We start from the raw sequence: 17,407 nt of genomic DNA on the forward strand, positions 1-17,407 counted from the left end.
TGTTTGAAAGGGCTGAATTCTTTGTGCACAATAGCTAGTTAAGGTAGGAGGCCAAGGTAGTGTCGCACCTGTTATGCCAGGCCCCGTGACCCGCAACGTTAACGGAAGAACAACGCCGTGTAGTTCATTCAGCATAATGATATAACAGGACGGAACTGAATTACAGCTCCAGGATATGGCGACAGGTATACCAGTATGATAGTTTATAGAACATCCTGGTTGGATTAAAAATGCTACTTCTTAAAGTCACCCTACAATGAGACAATCTAACGCGATCCGCCGCTGCTAAATATAGGCGTCAACATACACAGGTAGAAGAAAACGTGAAAGGATACCTGGGCATACCTGTACCTCCATTGCTCCATCGAAGAAACTGCGTACTTCAGTACTTTAATGTGCAGTTTAGAAACGATCGTGAATTATTTATATAAACACGACATTCCGTGGCGTCACAGACAGTCTAAGGGATCTACGAAGGCCAGTACCATCAACACGGTAAGGCGTAGGGTATGTGTTATTTTCAACCAGGTTACGCCTTCCTCGAATCGAGGGACTACCATTATAAAGGCGTAGGGAAAATAGAGAGTATACAATGTCACTACATACGATGCGGTTAGGGCACAACTGAAGTCCTCATGTTTGATTCAATTTATTGTGAACAGCTAAAAAGTAATGCTACCCCCTCGGCTCTACGTGTTTTGCCATCACCTAAACCATAGCAGTTCTGATATATTTCTAAATTACTAAGTATACTCCTAAGTTGTCTGTTTCATTCCATGGTAACAAGTTATCATCCCGCAGGGTTATTTATGTTTTCACACAAAATTCCAATGAAGAGTAGCGGACATTTTTTCAGTTCTCTTTCTAGAAATCGTTCTGGGCGTTGATTTACATCTTCCCGACATTAAGATCTCAGGCTGTTAATTTAGACAGTCTAGATAGTCTCCGTCTATTTGTGTTTGTCTGTGGACGGTTGGTTTATCTTGCGGAAATATAATTGTGATAAAAATGGAGCAAAGGAGTGTCAAAAATGTTGAGAAATATCCTAGACTGTCATAAGCATGGACTCACCATTATTAGAATTGAGCGAGTAGAGCGGGTCAACGTACACGTACCTTTCATTAGCTTTACTTGTGTTCGAATCTGTATGGCTATGAGCAAATGTCTAAATTTAGAATCACTGTCAATAATAGACCCTTTTTGTTGCTGGTCCATAAAAAGGGATATCATAAAGCATGACAATAAACGAGGTGAACAGCGCAAAAATAATGATTAACGCATTTTCCTGTCGTTCTGTATACCTTTGTCTATTTTGAGTTTCGAACTCGAAACTACTCCACCAATGATTCATTTTTAAAATAAAATTCACTTTGCTTAGCACGAAGGAACGCTTACACGTGCTTCTACGCATTTACCTTTTGGTGAATTTCATTATGTACAATGCATTCAACGGGGCCCAATTCCACACAATCTCTATCTACTTTGACCGAAGGTAAATCAGAAGATGTAAAATTTAATGCAATATTGTTCCCGTGTTGCAGCAAGAAAATAGTGTATTGCCCCACTGTTTTACAAAAACAATATTCATTCTATGTTAGTGGTCAACTGTAGATCTATCCTGAATTGTACTGGACGAAATATTAAGCCTTCAGATTCAGGGTAACTTTTAGTTCTTGTGTGAAATCTAAAGATTGTCTAAAAATAAGTGACACGGTTGGATGACCATCTTGTACACTCTGCTCCCAATAGCTACATGCAACAGCTACATCACATACGATCCACTTTTTTATCAGCATTTTTACTGATTTATTATTTATTTATTTATTTATTTTTTTTAGTTTCATCTGGATATCATCTGGATATCAAAGGATCTAATGCGGTGAAAGTCGAAAAATAATTCAAATAATCAATAACCAGACGGATGGCAATAGAAAAAATGACAAAACTGGCTTGGTGGTTATTATCGCTGCAATTGCTCATTGTGTCAGTATCAGCGGGTTTGGTGAACGTGGCTCTTAAAAAGCCCATCCGCGTTCTCCCGGAGAGCTCCACTTGCGGAATGAACTCTACTGGAGATTTAGCACACGCGTGTCTCGGAAACCAGTGCACACCATTAAGCTGTCCATCGCCGTGCACTTCTAGGTCTCAAGCGGAAACAGTTTTGTTGGATATCTCCAAGAGTGTGTCTCAAGCAATACGTGATGGGCGCTGTTCACAAGCCCCAAATCAAAGCAGCATTCAAACGAACAGGCAGCATTTGATTTTTGACGGGAATAACGCCTGTAGAGTTTCCCTTAACGGCACCTTGCCATCCTTCGTGAATGACGAGCTTTCGGTCTCCATGTGGGTGAAACACGGATTTACAATAAACTCACTACAGTAAGTTTTAGACTATACATTAAAGACTGCAAACGGTTGAATGGTAGCCATATTTTGCAATATTTTAGTTAAAGTTACGTAACTTCTCATGCTTATAATAGTCTTAGTACTTTGGTCAGCTTGATGGCTCTTTGACGAAAAAATATAAAGTACATAAGTGGATGATATAAACCGGAGGATTCTGTCTGTTACCTGTTACCATAACTTTCTAAACTATTTCAGGCGTGAAGTAGTATTGCTGAACGCGTTTCAAAACATACCAGGCGATTCTTCGAAAATGATGTTTGCCATATCTTTAGTTCACAACGGAAATGAACATGTTCTTGCCTTGAAGCTTCGGGACTTAAATGGTGCAACCACTACTGGTTATTTTAGACCTGCCATCCAACCATTAGAATGGACTCACGTGGCCTTACAGGTACTGATATTAATAGGCCTACGGGTTATCTAACTTTATTAAGCGCGATTTTTGTTTTCAGAATAACATGATTTGTCAAATTTAGATAGGTTTTTGTCTTGTTTCCTCCTGCATTAAAAGGGCTCGCTTTTGCAAAAATGTATAAAAGTGAAAATGGTCACAACTGTGTAACTTTCATTTATAGCAGTGTATCAAAAATTATACTAGTTACATGTAAACAAGTGTAATTTTAGTTTAAGTACTACAGTGTATATATGTGATATCTTTACAAAGCGACGGAAATGAATATTCCCAACCTTAAAAGCAGTGTCTCCTGTATTGCCAGAAAATGTATTTTTAAATATAAATGCCATCTTTTGAAGAACATGATGTATAGCACCATGTGTTGCCTTGCATTGAATTTTCCAGGGTTATTCCGGGATTTACTCCATTTTCATGAATGGTACGGTAGCTTCCCCACGACTTGAACGAGTGACACCGAGAACGTATGCTGTTTATAGCTACTTTTTTGAAGTAGGAAATGTGGCAAGTAAGAGAGCCCAAATACTACATTTTTTAATTAGTAGACTTGTGAAAATGTACTTTATTGCCTCGAGAATGAAAAGAAATTAACCTTTTACTTCAGTGCATAAATATACAGTCGATATACATGTAGCTGGAATCATGCTGCACCGTTAGGTAACGGTGTATAACAGATTGTTGAATGTATGCAAATATTTTGTTTATGAACAACATGTGTCATGAAAGCCATCTTAAGAACTGAAATTAAACTAAATACAGTCCCTTAGCCCGGGGGAGGGGGTGTTCGGGGAGTTCGTAAGTACCATCCTTTTTGCCAGGAAGAAGTCCACTCTGGATAAAATTTGATCTCAGTACACGAAGGTGTCATGGTAAAGGGTCCTCTTATTTAGAGAAAGAAGCCGCTCTTTGAAGTCGCTGCCGCATTCAGCCAATATATTGATGCTTATCTTTAGATTCATCAATCACGACAACCCCAAACTGGGAGATGCGCGACGTGCAAGTGTACAACGCTACACTAACAAACAGGTAATTAACTCTAATTGAAAGAATCATAGGCTGCATTCAGAACAGCGGACTAAGGGTGCTTTTCCAGAGATTTAGATCTATCTAAAGATTATGTTTTAGATCGACCTAACTCCCTGGGGGTTCAGGTTAAATTGCAGTCAGCCGAGCGGACACCATAGTTAATTACCCCCTCACAGCTTTTAGTAGGTGGGACAGACGCTTAAGCCGGCCAAGCTGACAGTAATCTAGTGAGACTCCCCACAGGGATAGATCGATATAAAAATCTATGGAAATGTGGTGTAATATGGCGACTGACCTAAGCTTGCCATCTAATCCGCTAATAGACACTGAATAGATTCCCCGTGGGAAAGTATTCAAGTGGGTCGGCCATATTTTACCCATGGACTAGTTAGCCACTGTTCTGAATGCGGCTATATACATCGTTGACATATATCCATTCCCATGCAAAATAAATATGTTTATACACGTATGTGTACCAGCTAGTCAGTATACACACCCTGATAATTTTTGAGAGAATTAAAATAATTTATTGGATCGACACAAGAGGCCTACTAAGGGCTCATTCCCAATGGAACTATCAGCCTATGTAGATCAATCCAACTACTCGGGGAGGGGGGCTTGTTGATTGCAATCATATTAAAAGATACACATGCCTCTTCTTGTTACCAACGTATTCAAGGCCAGGAGGGGAGGAGACGTTAATTTCTTGATCTGATTGCATTCAGCGACAGTCCCCGCGGAGAACGATAGTTTCATAGGGAATGAACCCTAATAGATGATACAAGTCACATGTGTGTGTGAACATACTTGAATTTTCTGTTAGAACACGCATAAATGATTCACCCTGCACTTGAGATTCAACAAATAATAGCGTTTAAATTTTACAAGTTGAAGTGAAGTGGACAAAACAAAAGACATTTCAGTATTTTATCGCTGTTATAAAATGATAGTCATGCGTTAATCTAACTTGGGACACATTTCAGAGAAATCTACGCTTTGTACAAAAGCGCACCTGTAAAGGAGGTAGGACTGTACTATCCAACCTGCCGCTGCCCCCCTGACTTTCCCGAAATAACTGACGACAACACCAGTTTTTGTAAAGACAATAGTGGGCAAAATGAGAGAATAGTCCCAAGGTACCTTTATAGCCTTTTCCATTTTGGTAGGAATGAGAAGTAGTGTGTTACCCTGTAAAAACTGTTACAGGGAATTGAAATGCAAATAGCTGAGCTTTGAACTAGGTGTCTGCATTTAATTTAAATTAAAAATACACATATTTTTTCCGACCCCTGGTGGCATTAGTATTAGTATTAGTCGCTCTTCGTCATTCACCACTTTCAAATATTTTTCTGTTCAAGCCTATTTTAAGGACAGTCATAAAATGGTGTACTATATTTTATTCATTATTACCCGGCGAGTAAAAGATGTACTGCAGACCTTTTCTTACATATACCAACTTATAAATTGTAGGGTAAACTTCTCTGCACATCTTCCCGAGTACGCTAATGACGGTCGTTTGTCAACCTCTTGGGTATCTGCCGGCAGCAGCGAAGTTACACTGCAGATAGACCTACTGGATGATTTCATTGTAATTATTTCCTCTTTTTAATATTCCCCATATACGCTGTTTTTCATTTGTTGGACAATATTATTATTAAAGACACCAAAAAATGAAACACCATAGCATTGTAAGATCTTGAATTCATTTGACTTGTCGTTGTGCCTGATCGGGGAAGTTGATCCTACGATAAATTTCCATGATCATACATGTATCAACCACGACTAAAAGACGTACGCAAACATCTTGAAACTGTTTAAACCTCGTGGTAAATGGGAATAACGTATATTCTATCAATTGGAGAAGTTTTCATAGACATACATGCAATTTCCAAAATTTATTTATATCTTTGTTTTATCTGTTTTTAATTTAACCTTTTCATGTATTCTGTTTTTCGTTTTAGGTAACAGAGATGCTGTTTCGATTTGTCAATTGTCCCCGTGCTATGACAGTTATTGGGACAACATGGGGGTTAGATTTTCGGTAAGAAGTTTTAACGTATATTAAGACAACTGTTAGCACATAGAAACGCGACAGAACATTATCAACATATTTATTGTTAATAAGCCGACTTTATAAATGGAAGGGACAAGTTTCTAAACCTGAGAGGCTCTTGCCCAGGTCGGGCAATGAACATAAAGAATTTAGATAACGGTCAGTTTTAATTTTACAAATATGTTCTCTCTATTTTCAGTCAACCAATTGATATGATATTATATTTTTTTGAACTTCTAGGGAAACGTACGATCCAGTAACGTGCGTCGACGGCACTTTCAGAATAAGTGTGTACAATATGTCAAAGTCCATACAGGATTCCTTCACACGATGGCAATACAGAATGATGAAACACGTTTCTTTTTACTTCACCAAACCAGACAGTTATCAGGGACGACACACACCCGTTGGAATATATGAAGTTGATATTTTGGGAGAGTGAGTATATATATTTATTGAAAATCTTTTACAATAGGTGCTTGGAATATGGTATGGCTGATGGATAACTTACGTTTTGTACTTTGGTGCATTCTTTGAAAGGTGAATTTGTTTTGCTGTAAGAGCATTTGACAAAATAGCAAATTAGCACAACGAAAATTTAGTTTCTTCATCGCCGGTGACCTTTTTTCAACTTGCAACCCTATTTATAATTTTATTTCTATTTTATTATAATTTCTATCTAAATTAAATTCTTTATGCACAGATGTAACTGCTTTGGCCACGCCAGTAGTTGTGATGCCAGCGTGCTGCCGTACACATGTCAGTGCCAGGACAACACTGAAGGTTCTGCTCGGCACTGTGACAGCTGTGTTGATGGCTCCTACAGACCATCTGGGGGTCGTATCCCTAATTATCTGTTGCCGTGTGTACGATGTGGGTGCCACCCGGATGGTACAGAACCTGGGACGATATGTTCTAAAGTATGTTTATGAGAGCACTCAGAACACCAGACTAACAGATTCCAAGATCAAATATGGCAAACCACTAAAAACTTGCTGCTTAATTCCCAATTAAGCACTGAATAGATTCACTACAGGGATTACGCAACAAGCATTCAAATGGGTTGGCCATATTTGATCTGGGGATCTGTTAGTCCGCTGTTCTGAATGTGCTCCATCTTAAAAGTGGCAAATGTTCATCCTGGAGTATTAAAGATGCATACAAAGTCCATTTTTTGTCACAAAAACCAACCAAATGCCAGCAAATAGTTTCAAGTAGTATAACTAAGAGAATTACCAAAAGGCATTGTTTAATTTTAACTGGAAATGATGTTTGAACGGATTTTTCTGCTGGCATTCTAAGCTGTATGTCAATGGGGCAGGAAAGTAGGTCACGAAAGTAGGTTAAATTTACAACCAAAAATTTAAAGAAAGGAGCAGTCTAAAGGTCTTTTATGGCTGATCGATTGATCTATTCAGTTTATGCCTTGGCATGTCGAATTAATTTGAGTCATATAAGAATCTAGTAGAAGTGGTTTACATGTGTTACTGGGAATCCACACTCCACCGATGCTCGGTTCGTATGTACCTTTAAAGGACAATGGTCACTCCCCTCTCTACTATTGGCATATCTCTACCATCCGACATTTTTGATTATAGAGTTTTCAGTGTCCTCTGAAACTAAGGGTACAAATGTTACATTACTTTATATAATGCAATCAAAAACAAATGTTACACTTATTTGGTATATTGTCACAAAACATCTTCCAAAAGATGGTCAGAATTTTTAAGTTTACACTGGCAGGCATATAATTTTTTCTGACAGAAGTCAGTCAAAAATGGAGGATGGATCAACAAAGATAGTTTGGAAGACTGTCAGAAAATATCTCTGGATCCACCCACTAGGTTATATTGCAGATTTTTGTATGTGACTGTCACCAACAACAATATACTCTATTATTGACAATTTGAGTAGATTTTTACATTTTAATTCTTTCATAATTCATGATTAGCCATGAAACTCTGAAAACTTTGTATATATAACTTTATGGACATCAATTTTCATCTGAATTCTCAGACCATTTTTACATTTTTTTATGTAATGCAATCTGAAACAAATCATGCATTGATATAGAATCAAGCTGTCATTCTTACTTACCTTCTATATTGGTCTTGGCATAGGTTGGAGGTGTATGTACCTGTAAAGCCAATGTCCATGGAGACAAGTGTGACACCTGTAAGGCAGGGTTCTATGGCCTCAGTACATCACACGCAGATGGCTGTATCCCTTGTAACTGTCACCCTGAAGGAACAGTTAGTCAACAAATAAATGCATGCCACAATGTGACTGGGAAATGCCAGTGTAAGGAAACAACGTACAGAGAGTCAGCTGGACGAAACTGTGTAAGAATGTTATCTTTTTTCATGTAGAGAAATTTGTGAATTTGTGAAATATTAAACATCCAGTATTATGGAAGGCTATTATATTATTAAAATCCATTTTAATGGAATATTTGGTGTATCAAAGGCCACCTTTTTCATAAAGCTTGGTTTGATGTAAGCCCAGAGATTTTATATTTCAGTCTCAGTGGAAATTATAATATATGCCAAGGCTTAAAAGCTCATGCTATTCTCTGAACATTTGTTATAAAAGTAGGAAAATTTTGATTTTACTTCACATCTTGTACAGGAGCCTTTCCTCATTAACTCGCCACTGGAGCCAAGTTATGGTCCAAAGTCTGGTGGTCCACGCATAGCATTGCAAGGGGGATACCTCCAAAATGTTACTGTCTTATTTGGGACAAAATCTTGGTAAGGTATGCTTTTTATAGATCAGTTTGTTCATACCCATTAGATTAAAATGACTCTACTTTCTCTTACAATCTTTTTCATTTTTTGCACACATCCATATTTCATTATTTGTTTGCTTATAAGCTTCCCCATGACTAAAACATCATACATCTAATTGCAAATTTAATTCTAAAATATTCTATTTGAACTTCTGTTTTAGCATTATTGAGAACCAAACTGATACCTTCATTCTTATGAGGCCACCTTTAAGTAATGAAAGCATCAGTGTTTCAGTGAAGATTTATTCTAATCTGACCAATCCACCATCAGAAAAACAAATTGGAGAATACACATACAGACCTGATCCTGTTTTAGAGAGCATCGAGCCAACAAAAACCATCTTAAGGTCTGGTTGTTTTTCATTGATAAGTAACTTTTGAATATCTCTTTTTGGGGATATCATAGATATAAATATTAAGGCATGACACTTTGAATGCATATTATATTTTGATAACATTTTAATGATTTCATCTCTCTCTTTATAAAACATATATCCTTGGTGGTCAATATCCAACTGTGTATACTTCATTATGATGGGTATATTTATGTCATTTTTTCATTCTCCCCAAAAATATTTCTGAAGGAATTCTAGTTAGATGTAAGTTGTCTTGCATCTTCTTCTTTGATCTTTAAAGCATTGCCCTAGATGTATGTCACATCATTATGAGCAATGAAAGAATTATGGTATCTTTCTCAAAAATTGTTGTGTCAAAAAAAAGTTCTGTTCACCTACCCTATTTACATAAACCAAGTTACCAATTTTGTCTGGCCTAACACTAGAAATGGTACATGTTGGAACTTGCTGTTTTGATGGTTAGTCATTGTTAGAAAATTGCCATAGGGCCAGGAAATTTTTACCAATACCCCATGAATGGTCAATTTAAAGTGTTTGTATTTTGAATGAACAGAGGTGGTATACCATTGACCATGATAGGAAGGCACATGGATTCTTCTGCCCAGACATTTATGTTGGTATACATTGTCTATCAAGACAAACTTGACCAGAGCCTCATATCCATTGTAAGTACAAGATGTACTAGTATATTGTTCTAATACTTAAGTATGTCATATAATATGATAACATGATATATTCATTAGAACAAGTGCATGTTCTGCTTAAGACACACCTCAAGCAAACTACATGTAATTTTAACTCAAAATAATTCGAAGGAACTTTGAAAGAAATTATTCCTTGAAAATGTCCCTTTTATTGCCAATGGAAATAAGTAAAGAAAACATGGTTTGTCAAGATTACTTATTAAATGGAAAAATAAAAATATTGCATGCAATCTATCACACACTGTGGCATTGAAAGCAAATCTTTAGCTTGTACTTTCTTTCTTTTTTCTTCATGTAAAGTTGTGCAAATTGGAGGAAAACAGCAAGACCAGGTTGATATGTCCTACTCCACACATCACCCTGCCACCAGAGTATACCAGCAGACAAGTGGACAACCCAGACGGACTCCTCAATGAGCAAGGAGTTCTCCAGTTTTACCTTGGATTACAGTTTGAGACATATTATAAATATGCCAATATCAGTGCTGAACTTGTGAGCTATGGCATGTTGCAAGTGTATCAAGATCCCGTGATCCATACATTTTCAGAGCCTAACCAGTTGAAACCTTTTGACTATAAAACTCGTCCACAGATTGATATAAAGGTAAAGAACATTGATGCCCTTTAGTACACCGAAAAAAATGTTCCGCTTTATATGATAACTTACACACTAAATTTGCAATAGTTCTTTTGTTTTTCACTTCATATGTATCTAACAGTATCTGTAAAGAAAAAAGGAAATACTTAATGCATTAGGATTACAGTAACAGTAAACTGCAGATTTCTATCAACTTATAGGTTACAGTCACTTATCATAAGGATTGCTCTCCACAGTTAACTTATGCATAAATGCATTTTTGTTACTTGCTATAAATTAATTTTATAACCAATTTTCTCATCTTTGTACAATTATAGGGAGAGAGGCTAACATCAGGAGCAAATACCAATCACTACATGGTTCAAGTAGGCCAGAGTGGCAGATGTACCATAGCTGATGTCACCTCAAACCAGCTAACCTGCTCACCTCCTACATCAAAACCTGTATTGGGAAATGTCATTGGACATAACAACTCACCACGTGTGTTGGTAAGCACATGATGATGCTGCCTCCAAACCACTGCCATACTTGGATTTGTACCTTCAGTATTCTTTCAAGTATCTGTTTTAAAGCATATAGACTTGAGGACACTTTTTTCTTCCACCCTGCCTATATTGCCAACCTAACCCCTAGCTGGACTCCATAAAATGGTAAAAGTAAAAACTGAACTTATGATTTGATGAATTGTAATTAACATCTAAGTTTAATAAAGAATTAATTAAAATTTTAGGTGACAGTTGGATATCTAAATTTCACAGCAGGCTACTTAGACTACCCTGCAGAAGACAGTTTACTATGGCCTATTGTAGGTGCGGCTGTAGGAGCATTTGTGCTCATTGTTGTTATTATTGTGGTGCTGGTGTTAGTGAGGCGCAAACAAAGACAGAGGCGTCGTGCAAAAAAACAAATGGTGCACTTCAATACTTATGACAGAAGAGTAAATATGTCACCCCCTGAAGTTCCAACAGGTGGGTAGAAAATCATATAACATATGACTCCAGGGGCGGATTGAGGCCGTCTTCTGGGTCTTTCAGAAGATGGTCAGATTTTCAAGTTTACATTGACAGATATCCAATTTTTTCTCTCAGAAGACGGTAAAAAATACAGGATGGATCAACAAAGATAATTTAGCAGACTGTCAGAAAATAGCTCTGGATCCGCCCCTGACTTGTGTAATTTTATGAATTTAATCAGGTTTCAAACATTTTTACAACATTTTTCTTCATATTATGTATCTTGTTTAACTGTAGCTTTAAGTATCTGATGACATTTTTCATGTGTGATTAGATAAACTGAATACATCCACCAATTAAGGAAGTTTTTTTTTTGGTCTTTGTTGGTATGTTAGTTTATGGGCTGATTTTGCCAAAAACTTCTGGATATGTCCTAATTTAGAATCAGTTAAATTTTGATTTCTGCTTTAGAATTGGTCCCTTTATATTTAATTGATATTCAGTTGAAATATGGATATTTGTTCATTTTCTTTTTACATAATATCAAATAAGAAAATATATGGTTTACCACTGATACATTTTCAAAGCTGACAGAAGTGAACCCTTGCTGTCCAAGTCTACTCAAGAACAGTTGAGTGCCCATAGGATTAATATTGCCAGAATACAGCTTTCAATTGTTATAGGACAAGGTGGGATTTTAACACTTAGAAGTAGTTTAACTAAATGGGTTAACTTTTGAATTTTACTTTCAAAGTAATCTTTAAGTAGGTTTCTTCATTTTTGACTTTGATTTTTGTCTAAATGGTGTTAAAAGTGATTATGGTACTGATATATTTTTAAACATTAAATTATTTTAAGTCTGGAATTTGACCATTTTTTTAAAAATTTAAGTTAATTATCTTAAGAATAATAATTGAAATTCAGAGACTAATAGCATTGATAAATGGTTATGAATTTTGGTTTGGACAGCCATAGTTTGACAGAAATGAAAATATGAGTTGAATAAGAACTGCTTTAATTGCCTTTCAAATTTTGAGTACTTTATTTAAAAATAAAACGAAAGTTGATATTATTTTACAATTAATTACTTTTATAATTCAGGTCAGTTTGGCAGAGTTTATGAGGGGCAACTCTTGGATGAGAACTTGAAAAACCCTACAAAAGTTGCAATTAAAACATTGAAAGGTATGTGCAGCCCGAAAAGACACTCTATATTTTAAATACTTTTCATAAATAAATATATATGAAAATAAATATTTTCTCTATGAAATTAAGAGATTGCAGTCCTCATGATTGACACTGAGTCCACACTCAACACACTGCATCATGGGTATGGACAACAAAGTTTTTTGACATTATGTAGAGCATGTCACTTAAATGTTAAAACAGACAGGTTTAAATACTTCTTTTTTTGTTGTAGGACACAGCCACACATTAGAGCAACTGGAGGAGTTTTTGCAAGAAGCTATAATTATGAAAGATTTCCACCATATCAACGTGCTGTCATTGCATGGAGTGGCATTTGATGAAGAGAATGCCCTGGTTGTTCTACCTTACATGCACTTTGGTGACCTGAAGTCATACATTGCTAAACCAGAGCATGTATGTGATACCTTTTGCAAAATGAACAAAATGAATATATATTATTATATGTGCAATCAAAATATTTTGTTAGCAATCAGCTTCTCAGTACCTTTCCAGAAAGTTTAAGACAGCTGTTGAGAATATTTTCTATTGATATCATAATTAATGTACTATGAAAAAATGATTCAGAATTTACTTTGTAAATTGCTTTGTAAATAATACTCTTGAGAAAGTAAGATATGATATGATTTTTTTTCCATTTAGGTTCTTAATGTTGGGGACCTACTGCATTTTGGGATGCAAATTGCAAATGGAATGGCATATCTTGCTGCACATAAATTTGTACATAGAGATTTAGCTGCAAGAAATTGCATGTAAGTTACAAAGCTTAGTTTTAAAAGGTGACAGTCAGTGTGTAATAAGAAGGGTTATATTCTGAATGTCACCTTGATTAAAAGGTGCTTTATATGGGGCTTTTGTGCCAAATCTGATTTTCCATGAAAGAAAAAAAAGGCATATTTCTACTACTCAGAATCATTGCTTGCTTGACCTGTCCTGGCAGTTGGGTTGGATGTTTAGTACCATTTGTAATTAAGTGACTTAAAATTCTAAACAAACCAGGATTCATTTAAATAAGGCTCAAAAAGAAATATCAACATCAGATTAACTTATATTTGATGGGGCTTACTCTGTCTGTGGTCTAAATTGGGATAGATAACTAGCATAATAAAAATATTACTTTGGGGCATTTTCCATTGCATAAAATACCTTCAGGCTGGCACTTTAAATTGCCATAGTTTAAGCTTGGCATAAAATTAGGAAAGCTGGGAGAAAACCTGACTACATCTCACAACCAAAGCACTAATAATAGATTTTACATTATGCTGGTCTTAAAATATAATTTTTTAAGCTTAGGTTATCAAATATTCATCAGCTGTTTGTGAATGAAAACCATAGGAAAATATATTAGATAACACCATGCTTTCTAAAATGTTACCAAATACTTAAACTGTTCTTTTTCGCTCAAATTGCCAAATTTATCTAAAATTGAAGATTTTTTTCACTTCAGCCATCACAACAAATGTTTTTTATTCATATTTAGGATAAATGCTTATTACATCACAAAGATTGCAGACTTTGGCCTGTCTCGTGACATTTTTGTGAAAGACTATTATAGGATGGATGACCAGGGCAAGCACCCTCTCCCTGTGAAGTGGATGGCACTGGAGAGTCTGACAGAGGGAAAATACTCTACACAGTCAGATGTGGTAGGACACAACAGCATTTCTTTCTTTTTTTTCACTTCTGAAGTATATTAAGTACCTCTGTAGTACATTTATACCAAATATTCTACAGATTGGAGAAAGTAAGAACAAAATCCAAAGGTGGGCCAAGAACAGAAATTTGGGGAGTTTGTTGCTGCCCATAATGATAACAGCCAAAAGTGGAGAATCCTGAGATGATGGTGATGATGATATGTCATTCATAACAGCAGATTTTCATAATAAAGAGCCTAATTAAAAGTGCTCTAAAATTCAGGACACTCCCTGGAATAGTGAGGTACATTTAAAAAAACTCATTATAAAAATTACCCATATAGAGATTCCAGGTGAAGTTGGAATTTTGAATGATAGCATACTCTTCTTTTTAGTGGTCATTTGGCATAGTGCTTAATGAATTGTTAACAAGAGGGAAAACACCTTACCCACATGTGGACAATTATGAGATAAAGAATTACATTGCATCAGGGAGAAGGCTTGATCCACCAGATTATTGCCCAGATGAAGTGTAAGAGATGCTTTTACACATATTTACTTGTCCATCATTCAGATAATAGTTATTGATACATGTACATGTAATGTGCACAGTACTGTTTTAATGAAATTAAGTCTACATGGATGCTGACAATGTAGAATTATTTATTTATGAATTATATTTTAAAAACATTAATGCAGCTTTAGTGGCTCTTTTATTAACAGTTACGAAAATATTGGATTTTGATCTCCCCTGTATAGTAACCTTTCTGTTCCCCTCAGGCGTGAATTGATGCTGAAGTGTTGGGCAGCAGACCCAGATGACAGGCCAACATTTACCCTGTTATCAAACAGACTACAGGAGATACTGGTGGACCAGGAGACTTGCAATGATTACAGTGGTTATCTTGCCATGGCGTCTGCTGTTCAAGAGGAAGCTTACGTGAACTCTGGTTCAAGCTCCTCTGGTTATCTTAGTGTGGATGTTACACAGACCCTGCCAGAACCACATGAAAATCACTACTATAATGCAAAGATGACAAGCTTTGGCAAGATTCCTCACTGAACTTATACCCCTTTAGAGCACATGCATTATGAAACACATTCTCAGATAGCTATCAAAAGAGAAAAGAGAATCATTTTAATGGAAGAACATTTTATCCAGTCCATCACCCCCATTTAAACATCCCAGATTTGGGGCAATCAAACAAATTTACGTAGCAACGTCCCTTTTCAAGAACTAAAAGGAGAAAATGGTTTGCTGCGTTCACTTATGGAAACACACTTTCATTTCCTAGAATTGAAGTTGCTGCTGGGAAACATTTGAATATTTTATTTTGCAGAATTATATTTTGAATCTTGCATATCATCAAAATGCATTTTTAGTTCATAAGATGTGTTATATACATATACTCAGCATGATGCCAAACAAGCTATCTTGGATGGTAGCTGTGAAGAATATGTTGTGATAGGGCAGTTTTAGGTATATTTTTATAATTACTATTTTTGCATAACTTACATCTCTACTGTACATATTTATAATTACTATTTTGAAAACAATATGTCACTAGTGCTTAGTTTTATTTCCACATAGGATGAGAAAAGGTCAAAAAAGAGAAATAACTGAACATTAAAAAAGAATTTATTTTATATATATATATATACATATACTGTTAATAAATTACGCAAATGAATTAACAAAATTAACCTGATCATGTACAAATGCAATTACCGAATATAAACAATTAATACACTATCTACAGGGACTACTTCCATTAGTGCTATGAATTTGTAACAGATGCTTATAAAACCTATTACTAATATTTTCTTCCTATCATGTAACCTGCCCCACATTAATACTGTTTTACTGCCAGTGCCATGGCGTGGTGTGGTAAGTGCAAGTTTGGTCCCTCTTTTGCTACGTAACCTACAATATTGCAGAATGACAAATCAAATATAATTACAGATAGGATGTAAATTCAGTCAATTACCTGTAATTTTAAACCAAATTAGACATCTCATTTTTATGTAAATTATACACACTTATATAAAAAGAGGACAGCTCCTTTTTGTAAATAAAATCAAGAATTTCTTATGTCATGTATACAGCAGGTGAAAGCAATGTCATGGTGGAAATGTGTATTTTAGATAATCCTGTTTTTGATTGAAGTAAGTTTTGTGTCTAGAATAATATCATCTAAGTTTGCATACTATCAAGATTGTAAATTTACATTATTAAACATGTAAGTTGTTCTAATTAATTCTAATAGGACAGCATTTTTTTTTTGAAAGATTATGAGACATTAACAATATAAATTCAGTCAAACATGGAATTACTGCACAATGAAAATGCAACTAAAATAATTACTGATATATGCATACTTTGCATTCAATAAAATTCTGCCAGATTTCTAAATACAATAAAAAAAGAGACTACTGTCTGTCCTATTCTAAAATGTCTACTGCTGCAAGGGACCTCCTTGTCTATTATGAACATATTGGCTCCAGCAATACTTCTGCTGGTATAGAGAGGATGGGAAGCTGTGGCTCAAACAAATCCATAGTAAAGTGTGGTGCTAGATTAAGGTTACCAAGCCCTGCCAGTGATTCCACTGCTTGAGGTGCACTGCATCTAGACATCCACTATGATAAAATGGGGAAAGAAAATTCTGCTGCAGCTCAGCTGCATTACTCATGTTCATCAAGTTTTTTTTCCTTTTATTGTTTTGTTCCATGTCTTCATTCAGCCGACTCAGCTGTCAAGTATCACAGATAAGAACATAAGAGAAAAACAAGGCTGAAAATGGTTTGCCATCGCATTGATTGGCAACTGAAGAGATACTGTCTGCCCGTCTGAATCTCTCAATCTGTCTAGACGAAACCATCTTTCTTGCCGTCAGTAATTTACCGTCTCTTCTGGAGATCCACAGCACAACATCAAAATGATGTCTACGATCAATCTCACAAAACGATGGTTTCCAAAATCAAAATGTCAGGAGCATTTTGCCTGTCATTTCAACTTCTGATAATGCTTATTCAGAATTGGAATTTGCTTTTGAACTAAACTAAGTCTGGTAGGTTATTCCTTCCACTGTGTGCTTCAATCTGAAGGCTGCAACACAGCATACTTTCTTGTGCCTCAGCATCCAAACACACACATGGCAGACCCTGTACTTGTATTTGCTCTCCCATCTGCCAGGATGTAGGCTAGCTACATGTGAAATTTCGTAAACAGCCTGCATTGCATGCATTTTCCTGAAAGTACAGAAAATCAT

The 17,407-nt window shown here is 35.9% G+C and overlaps 2 protein-coding genes across 14 annotated transcripts in view; one reads left to right on the plus strand and one right to left on the minus strand.

Annotated features, from left to right (window-relative positions):
• The first annotated feature begins 69 nt into the window (after nucleotides 1–69).
• On the plus strand, nucleotides 70–16,573 carry LOC106176516 (uncharacterized). Of its 2 annotated transcripts, none has more exons than XM_086994383.1 (24): nucleotides 70–507; nucleotides 1,839–2,379; nucleotides 2,602–2,797; nucleotides 3,206–3,326; nucleotides 3,772–3,844; nucleotides 4,828–4,980; nucleotides 5,315–5,432; nucleotides 5,806–5,885; nucleotides 6,138–6,335; nucleotides 6,601–6,817; nucleotides 8,018–8,239; nucleotides 8,526–8,647; nucleotides 8,847–9,032; nucleotides 9,595–9,706; nucleotides 10,046–10,348; nucleotides 10,660–10,830; nucleotides 11,073–11,310; nucleotides 11,883–11,984; nucleotides 12,397–12,480; nucleotides 12,716–12,897; nucleotides 13,144–13,253; nucleotides 13,982–14,147; nucleotides 14,531–14,667; nucleotides 14,916–16,573. In XM_086994383.1, exons 2-24 carry the CDS (start codon nucleotides 1,922–1,924, stop codon nucleotides 15,196–15,198), a joined length of 4,032 nt encoding a protein of 1,343 aa, XP_086850509.1. In that variant the 5' UTR covers nucleotides 70–507; nucleotides 1,839–1,921; the 3' UTR covers nucleotides 15,199–16,573. The 2 variants fall into 2 exon arrangements, with proteins under 2 accessions (XP_086850509.1, XP_086850452.1); XM_086994326.1 differs by having other exon boundaries at nucleotides 70–495.
• The window catches only part of LOC106176559 (semaphorin-2A), a 37,091-nt gene continuing 35,440 nt past the window's right edge, over nucleotides 15,757–17,407 (minus strand). For all 12 annotated transcript variants that reach the window (XM_013559009.2, XM_013559001.2, XM_013558999.2 and 9 more), the window contains one exon: nucleotides 15,757–17,387. In XM_013559009.2, the coding sequence (XP_013414463.2) occupies nucleotides 17,340–17,387 (48 nt within the window). In that variant the 3' untranslated portion in view covers nucleotides 15,757–17,339. The remainder of the gene's footprint in view (nucleotides 17,388–17,407) is intronic.

The sequence above is a fragment of the Lingula anatina genome, chromosome 1 (assembly GCF_051362555.1).
Source record: "Lingula anatina isolate TDL-2025a chromosome 1, LinAna3.0, whole genome shotgun sequence".
NCBI lineage: Eukaryota > Metazoa > Brachiopoda > Lingulata > Lingulida > Lingulidae > Lingula > Lingula anatina.